The sequence below is a fragment of the Nycticebus coucang genome, chromosome 6, assembly GCF_027406575.1.
Source record: "Nycticebus coucang isolate mNycCou1 chromosome 6, mNycCou1.pri, whole genome shotgun sequence".
In the NCBI taxonomy this organism is placed as follows: Eukaryota; Metazoa; Chordata; class Mammalia; order Primates; family Lorisidae; genus Nycticebus; species Nycticebus coucang.
This window is the reverse complement of record NC_069785.1, coordinates 118,383,625-118,399,582: the sequence shown is the minus strand read 5'-3', so window position 1 is coordinate 118,399,582 and position 15,958 is coordinate 118,383,625. Positions and strand designations below refer to the sequence as shown.

The 15,958-nt window shown below is 39.4% G+C and overlaps 1 protein-coding gene across 1 annotated transcript in view; it reads left to right on the top strand.

Annotated features, from left to right (window-relative positions):
* The first annotated feature begins 1,242 nt into the window (after window positions 1-1,242).
* Window positions 1,243-15,958, top strand: part of TMPRSS5 (transmembrane serine protease 5) — a 61,506-nt gene continuing 46,790 nt past the window's right edge. The window contains exon 1 of the mRNA XM_053595365.1: window positions 1,243-2,499. Within this exon, the coding sequence (XP_053451340.1) occupies window positions 2,371-2,499 (129 nt within the window). The 5' untranslated portion in view covers window positions 1,243-2,370. The remainder of the gene's footprint in view (window positions 2,500-15,958) is intronic.

Here is a 15,958-nt window from a genome sequence, read left to right as displayed (position 1 = left end):
GTTAAGGGTGACTGACTTTTTTTTGGGGGGGACAGAGTCTCATTTTGTCACCCCCAGTAGATTGCTGTGTCATCATAGCTGTCAACAACCTCAAACTCTTGGGCTCAAGCAATTCTCTTATCTTAGTCCTGAGTAGCTGGGACTATAGGCACTCGCCATAATGCCTGGCTGTTCTAAGAGACAGGGTCTCATGCTCAGGCTGGTCTTGAACTCCTGAGCTCAGGCAGTCTACCTGTGTTGGCCTCCCAGAGTGTGCTAGGATTATAGGCCTGAGCCACTGCGCCTGGCAAGGGTGACTGTTTAATAACATGGGAGCTTTGATAAGAAACCAACAAATTTTCTGCCATTCTTTGTGTTGAAGTATGTGATACTCAGAAGTCTCACTAACTTATCTCCTTTTTTTCTAATACTACCTGATAATTTCTCAGAGTTCCTAGGACATTCTCTAATTATAAATTATTCATATTTTTTGCTATTTCAACTAAATTTTATTTTCTTGGTTGGATTTTTTTCCCCCCTTTCTCAAGCTCCATTGTGAAATGGCAAAGTTTTAAATTGCCAATGTTCCTTTGGAAGGTACATTCTACGAGATGCTAATTCTGGGCTGTATAGCCTAATTCTTTATTTGTTGGACTTAAGTTATCTTTCAGCTCAACTTTTTGTATTTTTATTTATTTATTTATTTTTGAGACAGAGTCTCACTCTGTTGCCCTGGGTAGATGATGCTGTGGCATCATCGTAGCTCACAGCAACCTCACACTCTTGGGCTTAACCTCATCTCTTAGCTCAGTTTTTCTATTTTTAGTAGAGACAGCATCTCATTCTTGCTCAAGCTGGTCTTGAACTCCTAAGCTCAAGCAATCTGCCTGCCTTGGCCTCCCAGAGTGCTAGGATTATAGGCATGAGCCATTGTGCCCAGCCTAACTTTTTGTATTTTTAACTCTTTGCAGCCATTGGATGAATTTAAGATTATCTTGGATTTCTCTAGGACTCTGGACTGTGTCTCTTCATATTAAAATATAGTTTCCCCTCCAGAAAAGAGGGTTAAAGTTGTGATCCTTGTGTGCTTTTGAAACAGGAGCTTTCTGAGGGAAGTCGCTAGGACAATAAGAGTGCTTCCTTACTCCTCAGCCTCCCAATCTCTTGCACATGTAGAACAAACTGTTCTTCCTCTTGCCTTCCAGTATTTCCTACCTTCGCCCTCTTGTTCTTAGTCCTGGCCTGGCAACAGAATAAACTCATTCTGATTGCTTAGTCTGTCTTTTTCCTATTTGAGTGTCACTGAGAAACTGTTAAGAAGGAAGACTGGTTTTCTTTCTATGACAAGACTAAGCCATGGTTAACATGTGACTTGTCTATATTCTGCAGGTGCTACTATGAGAACTCAGAAAACCAGCTTTGTTTTGTTTTATTTTTTTGGAATAATGGACTTGCTTTCTTAGGAGGGCAGGAAGGGACTATTTTCACAGGTGAAGAAAATATCCATTTCTGAACATTCACATAATTTCAGGTAGCATTACTTTTTTCAGCAATTGACAGAATGGGGGACTAAGGGCAGAACTGAAATAAACGCCTCAGAGAGGACTGTTACACAGAACAGCCGATTTCTTTTGTTCATAGCAGCTATTCCTGTTGCTTGACAGGTATAGCAATTTGGAGGTGGGATCTCTTATAACTGAAAAGTATGCTCTTCATTTCTTCCCTCCCCACAGTAACACAGAAAACTGCATTGCAGTTCTTAGCTGTGTAGGTGCGGGCCCTTGGAACTCTTTTTCTCCTAATGAATAGTTTATATACTATGGCACATAGAGCAGGCAGACTGTCTTTTTCCCTGGCCAAGCCAAATGCTAGTAGATTAAGTGGATGTTCATTCTGGTTAGGGATGAATTATCTGATTAAGTTTGTGGGACTTGGGTCTGGCAGCTCTTACAAGACCTTTGGGGGTACCTGTTCTGCTTGGGAACTTGAGTTGTGATAGGAGTAGAACCTTTTTCCTTTCTTTAGAAAGAGTATGTAGATTATATGGGAGAAAAGGATCTGTAAGGTTTGAATTATTTGGTAGATCAGTGGGTCAAGTAGAAGAAAACCCTTCGCAAAGAGCAATCAGTATTATACAAATGACTCTGAGAAAGGAAATTCAAGAAAGATATTTCAAGATTGTAAAAAAGGGAAAGTTTTTGTTAAAAAGGCAAGTCTGCAAAGAGTTTAAATCTGTGAGATTACTTGATAATGGCTCCTGTTTCTATGTGGGTCCTCTATTGTCAGCGACTTGTTTTATGGTCAGTTTTCTCTTTGAAGTGCAGATCCTCCAGATGGCACTCTTTCCTTAGCGTGGGAGCAGCACAAGCCATCCAGACCTAATCTGTGGAAATGGAAGCCAAGGAACCTGTCCGTTTTACCCTGAGCTTATATTCTGGCCTTGGTCTCCTCCAGAAAGGTCATCCAGACTCTGAACAACATCCATACTTCAAGCTGCAGTATACTGCAGAACAATCACTTGTGAGTAAATCAAACAGTATTTTCATTGATAAATAATGCTGTTAAAGGAGATGTGGTTAATCTCTTTCTCATGTTACCACTTAAGGCAATGATTTCCAGCTTTTGTGGGGTTTTATTCTATTGTTTATCTGATTTCCCAAGATTTTGTCTCTATTCTGAAAGTATTGAGTGGTATACACACACACACACTATGGTATTTTTGTAATTATAAGAAAACTGGCCCAAAGGAATAGTTTGTTCAAGCTCCATAGCTAGTATGTGCTGTGGATAAATGAAGGTGTATATAGGGGTAACCTCTAAAATATGGGAGAGAGCCGTAAATGCAGAAGGGATAAGTTTATTAGAAATTGCCTCATGTGCAAAAAGTCTTGGCACAAAGTAGTTTTAAATTGGATTTTGGTGCCCATAGTCTTCCCTAATCATGAAAGGGATTTTGAACATTTGTCTTGTAATAACTTCTGTGGGGAGCCGGCTGTGAGGCAGCAGGGCCCCCACGGCCTGGGAAGAGGTTAGGGAACGACCCCCCCAGCTGCTTTTTCTCCTTTAACAACAAACATTCTTTTTACCTGCCAGAAGTCAAAGTAGCCCATGCATACTTTCCTTATTATCCTCAAGCACACAGCTTTTCCTCCTTAAAGTTAATCTTTACCCCAGGTGTTAATATTTACCTTTTTAAAGATACTGTATAAATAAAGCTATTTCCACAGTGCTGGCTGCAGTCATCAGCTGCACCATTCCTCCCGAGCCCATCTTTTGTCCCTTGTCTGTCTTTCTGATTTCCCACCATTCCCACTCAGGTTATGTCTCCTTCCTTGTGCAGGTTCGTGAAAACCTTCATCTTAAAAATATGCATTTTGTCAAAGCCTAAAATTTCCTAAAAACTACAAACCCCCAGTTTTGACAATTTTTCCAATTGTATGGCTTAGACAAATTTTTCACTTTGTTGTGAGGAGATTGGTTAAGAATTTTGTGATATCACAAGCTATAACTGGAAATGGTCTCAGATGTCTCTAATAAAGTTGCGAAATCTCTACCTAGCAGGGAGGAGTGCAGTGGTTCTGATGAGCTATGTATAAGTTCTTAACTCCTCTTCAGAAATTAGGTGCCCCAGTTTTTTTGTTTAGCACAAAAGAATAGGGTGGGAGTAGATGCTAGCTACTACAGTTACCAAAGAAAAACCAAGGCCAATGACACCTACCTCCTCCCTTGGCACAAGCTTCTAAGTGGTTCTAAAACTTTGTACATTCATTCTACTCATATTTATTGGGTGCCAGGCATTGTTTTAGTCACTGAACTACAATGACAACAGAAACCAACAAAAATTCCCTGTCCCTCTGATAATTTCAGTTCTAGTGACAAAAGATAATACATCAGAAATAAGTAAATTATGTATTGTGTTTGAAGATAAGGGAAAAAAATAATATAGGGTAATGAAGATAAGAGTTCCAGAGAAGAGGGGCAGAGGGTAAGCTGCAGTTCTAAACAGGACGGCCAAAGGGCATCTCCTTGAAAAGGTGAATAACCCGTGTGGATACAACTCTAAATAGAGAGACCAGGGGCAGCGCCTGTGGCTCGAAGGAGTAGGGCGCCGGTGGGTTCAAACCTGGCTCTGGCCAAAAACTGCAAAAAAAAAAAAAAAAAAAGAAAAAACCAACCAAACAAACAAAAAACCCACATCTTCCTGCCTCAGCCTCCCAAGGAGCAGAATTATAGACTTTAATTTGAAAAGCAGAAAAACATTGGAATAGTTGTAAAGAAAATAAAGTAAAAATTACAGCCTAAACACTCTACATTGCCAAGTTTTCTAAGTAGAGAGACTAGCTTTACAAAGGCCTAAGGTGTTCCCTCCTCCCACCTTAGGCCAGGAATAGTGGAGAGTAGGGGAGCAAGTGGGCAGCATGGAGGCTAGAGAAGTAACAGGTGACAGGCAAGATTGTGCGGGGCTGGCCAGTATGAGGATTATAGGTTTTTGTTTTTACTGAGTTAAAGGGTGGACACTTAGTAGCTTAAAATCTCTTAAAAAAATAGAAACATATAAAAGTAGAGAGAATAGAGTGATAACCCCCAGTGTATGCATCACTCCGCTTCAGTAATTATCAACACATGTTGATTCATCCATGTCCCTCTTCCCTCCCTCCCTGCCCCTGTTCCCACAAACACACCCTGGAATATTGAAGCAAATGCCAGACAGTGTATTTCAAACTTAGGGCTCATTCCATAGTCTGTGATTTTTGTTTCTTTGGAAGCTTTCTCTTGTTGGCATCCTTTGCTCAGTTTTTATTCCCCTGTCTCTGTCCCCAGGAGCTGTCCTGGAGCTGCCTGTCTCCCTTCTCTTTCCTCTAACCTCAGTTCTCCCCTCAGACTCACCCTAATATATATACTTCACTGCCATCCCCTGAACACTTGATATTAAATAACAAACACTCCCAAAGCAACTGATACCTGACTCATGCCTCCACCTCCCCTTGTCTCTTCCTTCCCTGTGCCCAACCACTTCCTCCAGCTAACCCGATCCCATAATTTTTCTGTCTTTGAAAGCTGCGAGGAAGACTTTCCTTTTGCTGAATATTTGAGCAGAGAAGATACCCCTTATCCTCTAAGAACCACATTCTACTGGGTACTTTCACAGGGAATCCCAGGACACATGGTTACCCTGCCACTTGCTGAGTGTTAGCACAGGATGGAAGCTGGGGTCTGGGACTGGCTTGGTTTAAAGGCAGAGCCACCTGTTCCCTAAGATTAGTCTAAGTATAATGGTGGGGAGAGGAGTAGCCACCGCTGGCTTCCATCTCTCATTGCCAATTCCCTGCTTTAGAAATGCTGCTCTGAAAAGAATAATAATCATTTTCATTTAAATGAAGGGCTGTATATATGCTTGACTGCCATGCAGTATGATAAAAATTGTTATAACATTATAACACAATTTTTCTTTAATTTCAATACTGAGCTCTGTTCCTAAATACATGTTCGTATCTACTTTGTTGTTTTAAACGTAAAAAATTATGACTTTTTGCTCACCAACTATCTCTGTAGGAATCTGTTCTAGGATCTCTTGTAAAATTGACTTCAGCTGCATTGATCTGAAGTAGCAATAGATAATTTTGTCCCTTTTGAAGGTCATAATTGCTCTAGTGAGCAATTTGCATTTTTTTTTTTTTTTTTTGTGGTTTTTGGCTGGGGCTGGGTTTGAACCCGCCACCTTGGGCATATGGGACTGGCGCCCTACCCCTTTGAGCCACAGGCACTGCTCTCTTTGTCCCCCTTTTGAATGTAAGGGTGCTGGCTCATCACAAGAACTGTGTGACATGGTTTTGTGATTGCGTCTGCTGTGTAAGTCCTGTGGGATATAATTCATCTGGGTCTAGAATTGTGAATTCATTTAAAACACAGGTTTTCTTTTTCTATCTTTTCACCTATCTTAGGCTTCATTTTTCTCTCAATTTTGTTCTTTCCTTTCCAGATTGAAGATAAAATTCTCCTGATAGAGAATATAGAAGCAAAATACTGTTTGAGCCATTCAGCTTTCTTTCTGTCATTTTTTAAAACATCAAGTCATCAACTCCAAGCATAAGTCTCTTTCTTGTTCCTTTTCTTTCACTTAAAAGAATATCTCCTCCACCAATTCCTTGAAATAGTTTTTTTTTTTTTTTTTTTTTAAATAAACTTTAGCATATTCTGGGCTTTGATCTTCTGTCACCATTTTTCCATGTTCAGGCCATTCTTATAGTTTTGCTCTACAAGGGACTGTTGTTTTGTTTTATGTTGCCATTTTATAAAATTACTGCTAGTTTCCATTTGTAGCTGTACTCCTGCTTTTTGTTGTATCCTCATATTATATGGTCAGATTTTCATTTGGAAATCCTCCCCTCTTTTCTCTTCTTTCATTTATAGTATAATGTCTTTCTTTTAGAGTGTATGGCCGTGAGATCATTTTTGGCATTTTTCTGTGCTCTTTGGAATGTGCGTTTCTTAAGTCAGGACCTATGGCTAGGCCACACCATTTCTTCCTCACTCATTGTGAAGTCTGCAATGATTCTCTAACTCTGCAGTTCTCAACTGGTACTGATCCAAGTACTGGTCTGGGGACTGTTAAGAACTGGGCCACACAGCAGGAGGTAAGTGTTGGTGTGCTGTATTTATTAGTTAGCCCCATCCTTAGGAGACTCTAATGCCTGATAATCTGCAGTAGAACTGAGGCAGTGATGGGGAGTGGCTGCAAATACAGGTTATCATTAGCAGAGAGGTGTGACTGCTCAGAGACCATAATAAGTTAATTGCTTGCAGGGTCATATCAAAACCAACCCCCCCCACCCCCAATCCTGTCAGTGGAAAAATTGCCTTCCATGCAACCAGTCTCTGGTGCCATAAAGGTTGAGGACTGCTGCTCTAATTGAGGTTTTGGATAAAACATTACCTCTTTGCTTCTTCGACTTTATGAAGGGTATTATTAGCAAGGCAATTAAAAAAACATACTGGATATTTTGATTTTTAGCAGACTGTAACCTCTAGCTGATTTATGGAGAGCTAAAATACACTCCATCCCTGTGGCAACTTTTTATTCATTTTAGAAAAATACCAGCTATCTCTTCCTGAGGGCTGGGTGTGCTGTAGTACTACTTATACTTATGGTAGTATTGTTTCTAATTCTTTTTTTAACTTCTTTTTACCTTACTTGCCCAGTTGTTTAAGGGTCACTTTATCAACCTATGAGAATTTAACCTGGGAATTCAATTGAATATTAATTTTCTGATTGTTTGTCTTTTTACTAATTTCTGCCAACAAAGCCATAAGAAGGAAAGAGTAGTTCTGTCAGAGGAAAAGCAGATCTATTTGCTCTTTATTTTCTTTCTTTTTTTTTTTTTTTTTGTAGAGACAGTTTCACTTTATTGCCCTCGGTAGAGTGCCGTGGCGTCACACAGCTCACAGCAACCTCCAACTCCTGGGCTTAGGCGATTCTCCTGCCTCAGCCTCCCGAGTAGCTGGGACTACAGGCGCCCGCCACAATGCCCGGCTATTTTTTTTTTTTTATTGCAGTTCGGCTGGAGCTGGGTTTGAACCCGCCACCCTCGGTATATGGGGCCGGCGCCCTGCTCACTGACCCACAGGCGCCGCCCTGATCTTTATTTTCTAATAAAGGCAAAGTCATGGTCTCATTGAAATGATAATGTTGGGGGCAGAGACAAGATGGCTGACTGAAGCCAGCTTTCCACAGAGGCTCCTGTCCCGAAGGAGAGTTAAAGGACAGAAATTTAGCAAGTAACCTGGTGGATTTGAGCTGCACTAAGAGAGAAGGTTGAAGAACGCATATCAACCCCGCTGAGGTGAGCTGCAACCCCAAGACAAAGCCTTTGAACGCTCCCAAACTCTCATAGAGGAAGAGAAATGGAGAGCAAAAATGGATCATTCTCTCAGAGAGCTCTGGGATAATTCAAAGAAGTCTAATATCCACCTCATTGGAATCCCTGAAAGTAACCAAGCGGCCTCGCTAGGCATAGAGACCCTTCTCCATGAAATTATGAAAGAGAATTTTCCAGACATGCTAAGACATTCTGAAATTCAGATAGCAGACAGTTTCAGAACTGAAACTAAACTAAAGTTAATATGAAGGAGAAAATTCTGAAAGCAGCCAGACATAAGAAATCCATTACCTACAAAGGGAAGAATATTAGAATGACTGCAGATCTCTCTGCTAAAACTTTTCAAGCCAGAAGAGGGTGGTCATTGATTTTTAATCTCCTAAAGCAAAACAACTTTCAACCCTGGATCCTGTATCCAGCTAAACTGAGTTTCATTTATGATGGAGAAATTAAATACTTTAAAGACATTCATATGTTAAAGAAATTTGCCATAACCAAACCAGCTCTTCCGGCTATTCTCAGATCTATCCTCCATAATGACTAGCCCAATCCTCTACCACAAAAGTAAACTCACTCAGAAACTTTTGATCAAACTCCAACTTCCTCAGTGGCGAAAGGATTAAAAATGTCCACTGGACTTTTGAAAAACTCGATACCCCAAATTTTACCACATTTATCAATATTCTCCATTAACGCGAACAGCTTAAACTGTCCTCTAAAGAGGCACAGGTTAACTGACTAGATAGAAAAACTCAGGCCAGATATTTGTTGCATACAAGAGTCACATCTTACTTTAAAAGACAAGTATAGACTCAGGTGAAAGGCACATATTTCAGGCAAATGGTAATCAGAAAAAAGCAGGTGTTGCAATTCTATTTGCAGATACAATAGGCTTTAAACCAACAAAAGTAAGGAAGGATAAGAATGGTCACTTCATATTTGTTAAGAGTAATACTCAATATGATGAGATTTAAATTATTAATATCTATGCACCCAACCAGAATGCACCTCAATTTATAAGAGAAACTCTAACAGACATGAGCAACTTGATTTCCTCCAGCTCCATAATAGTCGGAGATTTCAACACTCCTTTGGCAGTGTTGGATCAATCCTCCAATAAGAAGCTGAGCAAAGAAATTTTAGATTTAAACCTAACCATCCAACATTTGGATTTAGCAGACATCTACAGAACATTTCATCCCAACAAAACTGAATACACATACTTCTCATCAGCTCATGGAACTTACTCCAAAATTGATCACATCTTAGGTCACAAGTCTAACCTCAGTAAATTTAAAGGAATAGAAATTATTCCTTGCATCTTCTCGGATCACCATGGAATAAAATTTGAGCTCAGTAACAACAGGAATCTGCATACACATACAAAAACATGGAAGTTAAATAACCTTATGCTGAATGATAGCTGGGTCAGAGATGAGATTAAGAAGGAAATTGCCAAATTTTTGGAACAAAACGAGACACAAATTATCAGAACCTCTGGGATACTGGAAAGGCAGTCCTAAGAGGGAAATTTATAGCACTGCAAGCCTTCCTCAAGAGAACAGAAAGAGAGGAAGTTAACTTAATGAGACATCTCAAGGAAATGAAAAAGGAAGACATTCCAACCACAAACCCAGTAGAAGAAAAGAAAAAACCTAAATTAGAGCAGAATTAAGTGAAATTGAAAACAAAAGAATTATACAACAGATCAATAAATCAAAAAGTTGGTTTTTTGAAAAGGTCAATAAAATACATAAACCTTTGGCTAACCTAACCAGGAAAAAAAGAGTAAAATCTCTAATCTCATCAATCAGAAACGACAAAGATGAAATAAGAACAGACTCCTCAGAAATTGAAAAAGTCCTTAATGAATATTATAAGAAAATTTATTCTCAGAAATATGAAAATCTGAAGGAAATTGACCAATACTTGGAAGTACGTCACCTTCCAAGACTTAGCCAGAATCAAGTGGAAATGTTTAACAGGCCCATATCAAGTTCTGAAATAGCATCAACCATACAAAACCTCCCTAAAAATAAAAGCCCGGGACCAGATGGCTTCACGTCGGAATTCTACCAAACCTTTAAAGTGGAATTAGTACCTATATTACTCAATCTGTTCCAAAATGTAGAAAAAGAAGGAAGATTACCCAACATGTTGTATGAAGCAAACATCACCCTTATCCCCAAACCAGGAAAAGACCCCACAAGAAAAGAAAATTATAGACCAATATCACTAATGAATATAGATGCAAAAAATATTCAACAAGATCCTGAAAAACAGAATCCAGCAACACATCAAACAAATTATACATCATGACCAAGTCGGTTTTATCCCAGGGTCTCAAGACTGGTTCAACATATGTAAATCTATAAGTATAATTCAGCACATAAACAAATTAAAAAACACCATATGATTCTCTCAATTGATGCAGAAAAAGCTTCTGATAATAGCCAGCATCCCTTCATGATCAGAACACTTAAGAAAATTGGTATAGAAGGGTTCTTAAACTGATAGAGGCCATCTACAGCAAACCCACAGCCAATATCGTATTGAATGGAGTTAAATTGAAAACATTTCCACTCAGATCAGGAACCAGACAAGGCTGCCCATTGTCTCCACTGCTCTTTAACATTGTAATGGAAGTTTTAGCCACCGCAATTAGGGAAGAAAAGGCTATCAAGGGTATCAGAAGAGATTAGAAGAGATCAAACTTTTGCTCTTTGCAGATGATATGATTGTATATCTGGAACACACCAGGGATTCTACTACAAAACTCTTAGAAGTAATCAAGGAATAAGACAGCGTCTCAGGTTACAAAATCAACATTCATAAATCGGTAGCCTGTATATATACCAACAATAGTCAAGGTGAAAAAACAGTTAAGGACGTTATTCCTTTCACAGTAGTGCCAAAGAAGATGAAATATTTGGGAGTTTATCTAACAAAGGACGTGAAAGATCTCTACAAAGACAACTATGAAACTCTAAGAAAAATAGCTGAAAATGTTAACAAATGGAAAAACATACCATGCTCATGGCTGGGAAGAATCAACATTGTTAAAATGTCCATACTACCCAAAGCAATATACAATTTTAATGCAATCCCTATTAAAGCTCCACTGTCATACTTTAAAGATCTTGAAAAAATAATACTTAGTTTTATATGGAATCAGAAAAAAAACCTCGAGTAGCCAAGACATTACTCAGAAATAAAAACAAAGCAGGAGGAATCACGCTACCGGACCTCAGACTATACTATAAATTGATAGTGATCAAAACAGCATGGTACTGGCACAAAAACAGAGAAGTAGATGTCTGGAACAGAATAGAGAACCAAGAGATGAACCCAGATACTTACCATTATTTGATCTTTGACAAGCCAATTAAAAACATCCAGTGGGGAAAAGATTTCCTATTTAACAAATGATGCTGGGTGAACTGGCTGGCAACCTGTACAAGACTGAAACTGGACCCACACCTTTCACCATTAACTAAGATAGACTCTCACTGGATTAAAGATTTAAACTTAAGACATGAAACTATAAAAATACTAGAAGAGAGTGCAGGGAAAACCCTTGAAGAAATCGGTCTGGGCAAGTATTTTATGAGGAGGACCCCCCGGGCAATTGACGCAGCTTCAAAAATACACTACTGGGACCTGATCAAACTCAAAAGCTTCTGCACAGCCAAGAACACAGTAAGTAAATCAAGCAGACAGCCCTCAGAATGGGAGAAGATATTTGGAGGTTATGTCTCCGACAAAGGTTTAATAACCAGAATCCACAGAGAACTCAAACGTACAAGCAAGAAAAGAACAAGTGATCCCATCGCAGGCTGGGCAAGGGACTTGAAGAGAAACTTCTCTGAAGAAGACAGGCACATGGTCTATAGACATATGAAAAAATGCTCATCATCTTTAATCATCAGAGAAATGCAAATCAAAACTACTTTGTGATATCATCTAACTCTAGTAAGATTAGCCCATATCACAAAATCCCAAGACCAGAGATGTTGGCGTGGATGTGGAGAAAGGGAACACTTGTACACTGCTGGTGGGAATGCAAATTAATACATTCCTTTTGGAAAGATGTTTGGAGAGCACTTAGAGATCTAAAAATAGACCTGCCGTTCAATCCTATAATTCCTCTACTAGGCATATACCCAGAAGACTAAAAATCACATTATATAACAAAGATATTTGTACCAGAATGTTTATTGCAGCCCAATTCATAATTGCTAAGTCATCGAAAAAAAGCCCAAGTGCCCATCGATCCACGAATGGAGTAGTAAACTGTGGTATATGTACACCATGGAATATTATGCAGCCTTAAAGAAAGATGGAGACTTTACCTCTTTCATGTTTACATGGATGGAGCTGAACATATTCTTCTTAGTGAAGTATCTCAAGAATGGAAGAAAAAGTATCAAATGTACTCAACCCTACTATGAAACTAATTTATGGCTTTCATATGAAAGCTATAACCCAGTTATAACCTAAGAATAGGGAGAAGGGGGAATGGGAGGAGAGGGAGGGGGGAGGATGGGCGGAGGGAGGGTGATTGGTGGGATTACACCTGTGGTGCATCTTATAAGGGTACATGTGAAACTTAGTAAATGTAGAATGTATTTGTCTTAATATAATAACTAAGAAAATGCCAGGAAGGCTATGTTAACCAGTGTGATGAAAATGTGTCAAATGGTCTATAAAACCAGTGTATGGTGACCCATGATCGCATTAATGTACACAGCTATGATTAAGAAAAAAAAAGAAATGATAATATTCTTCAATGAAGCAAAGACAGCAAACACCTCCTTTTAAAATTTGTGATTAAAAAAAAAAATTGTGATAAAGTTTGCTTCAAAGTAGAAGAGAAAGGCTCATGAGAAGACCTTATTCTTAGTTCTTTGTTTTTAAAAAACGTTTTCTAATCTTGGGAGAGATTGGTGGATACTGTGGGTGGAGTATGTGGGGGTAAAAATGGAAGGGGAAAGAGGGCAGAAGGGAGCTGTTCTGATCCTTTGTAGGATTTTTGCTGTGGCTAGCTGATCTACAGGCCTCTTGTCTACCTCCAGATGTATTAGTTTGCTAGGCTACTATAACAAAATTACACAGTCTGGGTGGCTTAAATAACAGAAATTTTTTGTCTCACAGTTCTGAAGGCTAAAAGCCCCAAATTAGAGTTTCTGCAGAGTTGATTCCTTTTGAATACTCTGAGGGAAAGATCTGTTCCCGGCCTCTTGTATGTATGTATGTACGTACGTATGTTTGTATGTTTGTATTTATGTATGTTTGTATGTACGTACGTACGTATGTGTGTATGTATGTATGTTTGTATGTACGTATGTATGTATGTTTGTGTGTATGTTTGCATGTTCGTATGCATGTATGTTTGTATGTACATACGTATGTATGTATGTATGCTTGCATTTATTTAGGTTCACAGATGTTCATCTTCTCTTTGTGTCTTTGGACATGGTCTCTGTGTATGTGTCTCCATGTCCAAATTTCCCTTTGTTACAAAAATACCAATGACATTGGCTTTGGGTCCATCCTAAAGACCTTTTTTTTAAACTTGTTTACCTAAAGAGGTAGAGCTCCGAATAAGGTCACATTTTGAGCTACTCTATTTAGGACTTCACAGTATGAAATTTGAGGGAAGACAATTCAATCCATAATATCAAACAAATCTGCATGTCCACACTGCAGCAGCTGCTTTAGACTCTGTGTTTATGTTGACAGGACTTTTCCTATTGCCTCTTACTGTCTTTGTCCATTTTATTTAATCTGCTAACAAACAGCCTTGAATACAGTCACCTTCAAAGAGGGCCTGCTCACTGGAGTGAGCTTCAGGTCAATAAAGCATTCAGTGGGCTCTAATTTAATTAGCCAAGTTACCGTGACAGCTGCTTTGTAACTGCTTTACACACTGGCAGAGAGCAGATATAAGACTGGCAGATCTCATTGTTGATTCCAGGAACTTTCCTATTCTGGCAGGAAAACAGAGGGAAGCTGAAGGGGCATTTAGGATTTTATATCCTCCTGGATGTGTCTTCTGAAATTAAATGGAAACCAGAGTAAAAGTCAAGGCCTTGCAGCTTCATTCCCCTCTTTCCTCATCTTGCCACACATCAACCTAGCTCTCCCATAATTTAAAAAGGTCTTGAATATCCCCTTCACTACTGATCTTCAGAGGCTGTTCACTGGATTTGTCAGCTTCTTCTACCCCATCCCTCCAAGCTGGCATAATTCCTTAGACTCTCCCTGCCTCCTGTTTCTAAACTCCAGTCCTAGACTCACCTTTCCTAGGTCACCAGGAGCAGTGACTTTAAAAATCTCTCACTATTCTTCCCAGGTCTATGGGAACCAGCTGTGGGAAGGGGAGTGCGCCCTAGGTTTACAATCAAAAGAACCAAATTTCATTTATAGTCCTGTAACCTACAGACCAGTGTGCACTTGGGCAAACCATGTAGCTTCTCTGCTTTCAGTGTGGTCACTAATCAAATGGAGATAAAAACTCCTGGCTTGCTTATCTCAGAGTGATCATGAAGACAGAATAAATTTCAAAGGAGCAGTCTCACACAAGCTAACATAAAAATGAAGAAACTAAGTTTGCTTATGTGGTGTTTACTGTGTTACTGTGTGAATGGGAAAATTTTTGTTGTCTATGTTCTGCCTGTGTGTGCCTGAGTTAGACTGTGAATTCCAAGAAAACAGACCACTGTATACAGTGCCTGCCTGCACTGTGAGTGTGCAAACAAACACTTAGGAAGAATGAGGGAAGCCAAAGAAAGTTGGTAAAAAACTGGATATCACAGAAGTTTTCTCCTGGAGAGTGACTTGTTTTCTCTGTATCACAAAGGGTTTCTTTCCACTCAGGCCAGTTATTCACCATTGGTTTAAAGTATTCAACAACTATTTATTACTGACCTAGAGCTGATGTTTAGGAAGTTACTTTTGATCAACTACATGATTGATATTTTTTGCTGTTCCTTTATGTCTTAGTTAAAGCAGATGAAAAATGGCCTATGTGTTCAATATTGACACCACCGACTCACTGTGTGGGGAATTGTTCTCATAGTCCATTTTCAGCTGAGTATTTCATAAACTTAAGTCTTTACATATAAATTTGAAAGGCTTCCAAAGTAAATGGCTTTTAAACTAAGTGAAAAACTCCTTGAAAAATGAGCAATTTGGGAGGGGATTTTAATTTATAACATGCAAATTATAAACTTCACGTTTTATTTCTGAGCTTCGAAAATAGTCCAAAAATGATGGTTCTTTGTAGGCTTAGACATAATTTCCTAGAATATAACTTGGGTAATTTTTTGTCTGAATATTTGAACAAGGGAAGCCTTGTGTTCCCTTTCATCCTGGGAATGCATTCTCCCGCAAGGGGAGAAGAGAGCTGCTTTCCCATCCCTCCCACTTGGCTGCTGCCATGGCCCTGGTGCAGAGAGACAGAATGGGGGCCATGGCCCTGGTGCAGGGACTGGATGGGGCTTTTTTTTTTCCTTTTCTATAATTTGAGGACTATGAGGTACCAGTTACTGGGCAAGGTGCTATGAATAAATATATCTATGCAAACAGATGCCACTAATTCTGAATTTGGAGCATTAGGGCAGAAGTTTTGGGATGGGTTGACAGCTGAGCTATATCTTAAAGAACTAGGAGTTTTCTAATTAGGGAAACATGTGGGAAGGACATTCTAGGCTGAGAGAACAGCCTAAGCAGAGGCATGGGGGTGGGACTGGAAATACTTGAGGAATATTATAGAGCTTTGATTATAGTTGAAACATACAGCACAGGGATGTGAGGATGCAATGCAAAATACGAGGCCAAAAGGATTAGTTTGGAATTGAATCATGAAGTGCACTGGATAATTAAACTAAAGAATTCAAGTTTGGTCTTACCAGCAGTGGGCAAATCAATGAAGGTTTACATACAGAGTGGGATGGGCTGCTCTGTGACCTATGCTTAGGAAGGAATCCCAATAGCCACATGGCCACATGGAGGATGGGTGGTGTGGGGGAGAGAAGGAGGTGGAGAGAGTGTTGGGTAGGAATTTTTTTGGATGGGGAGGATGGCCGAGGGGAGAAAAT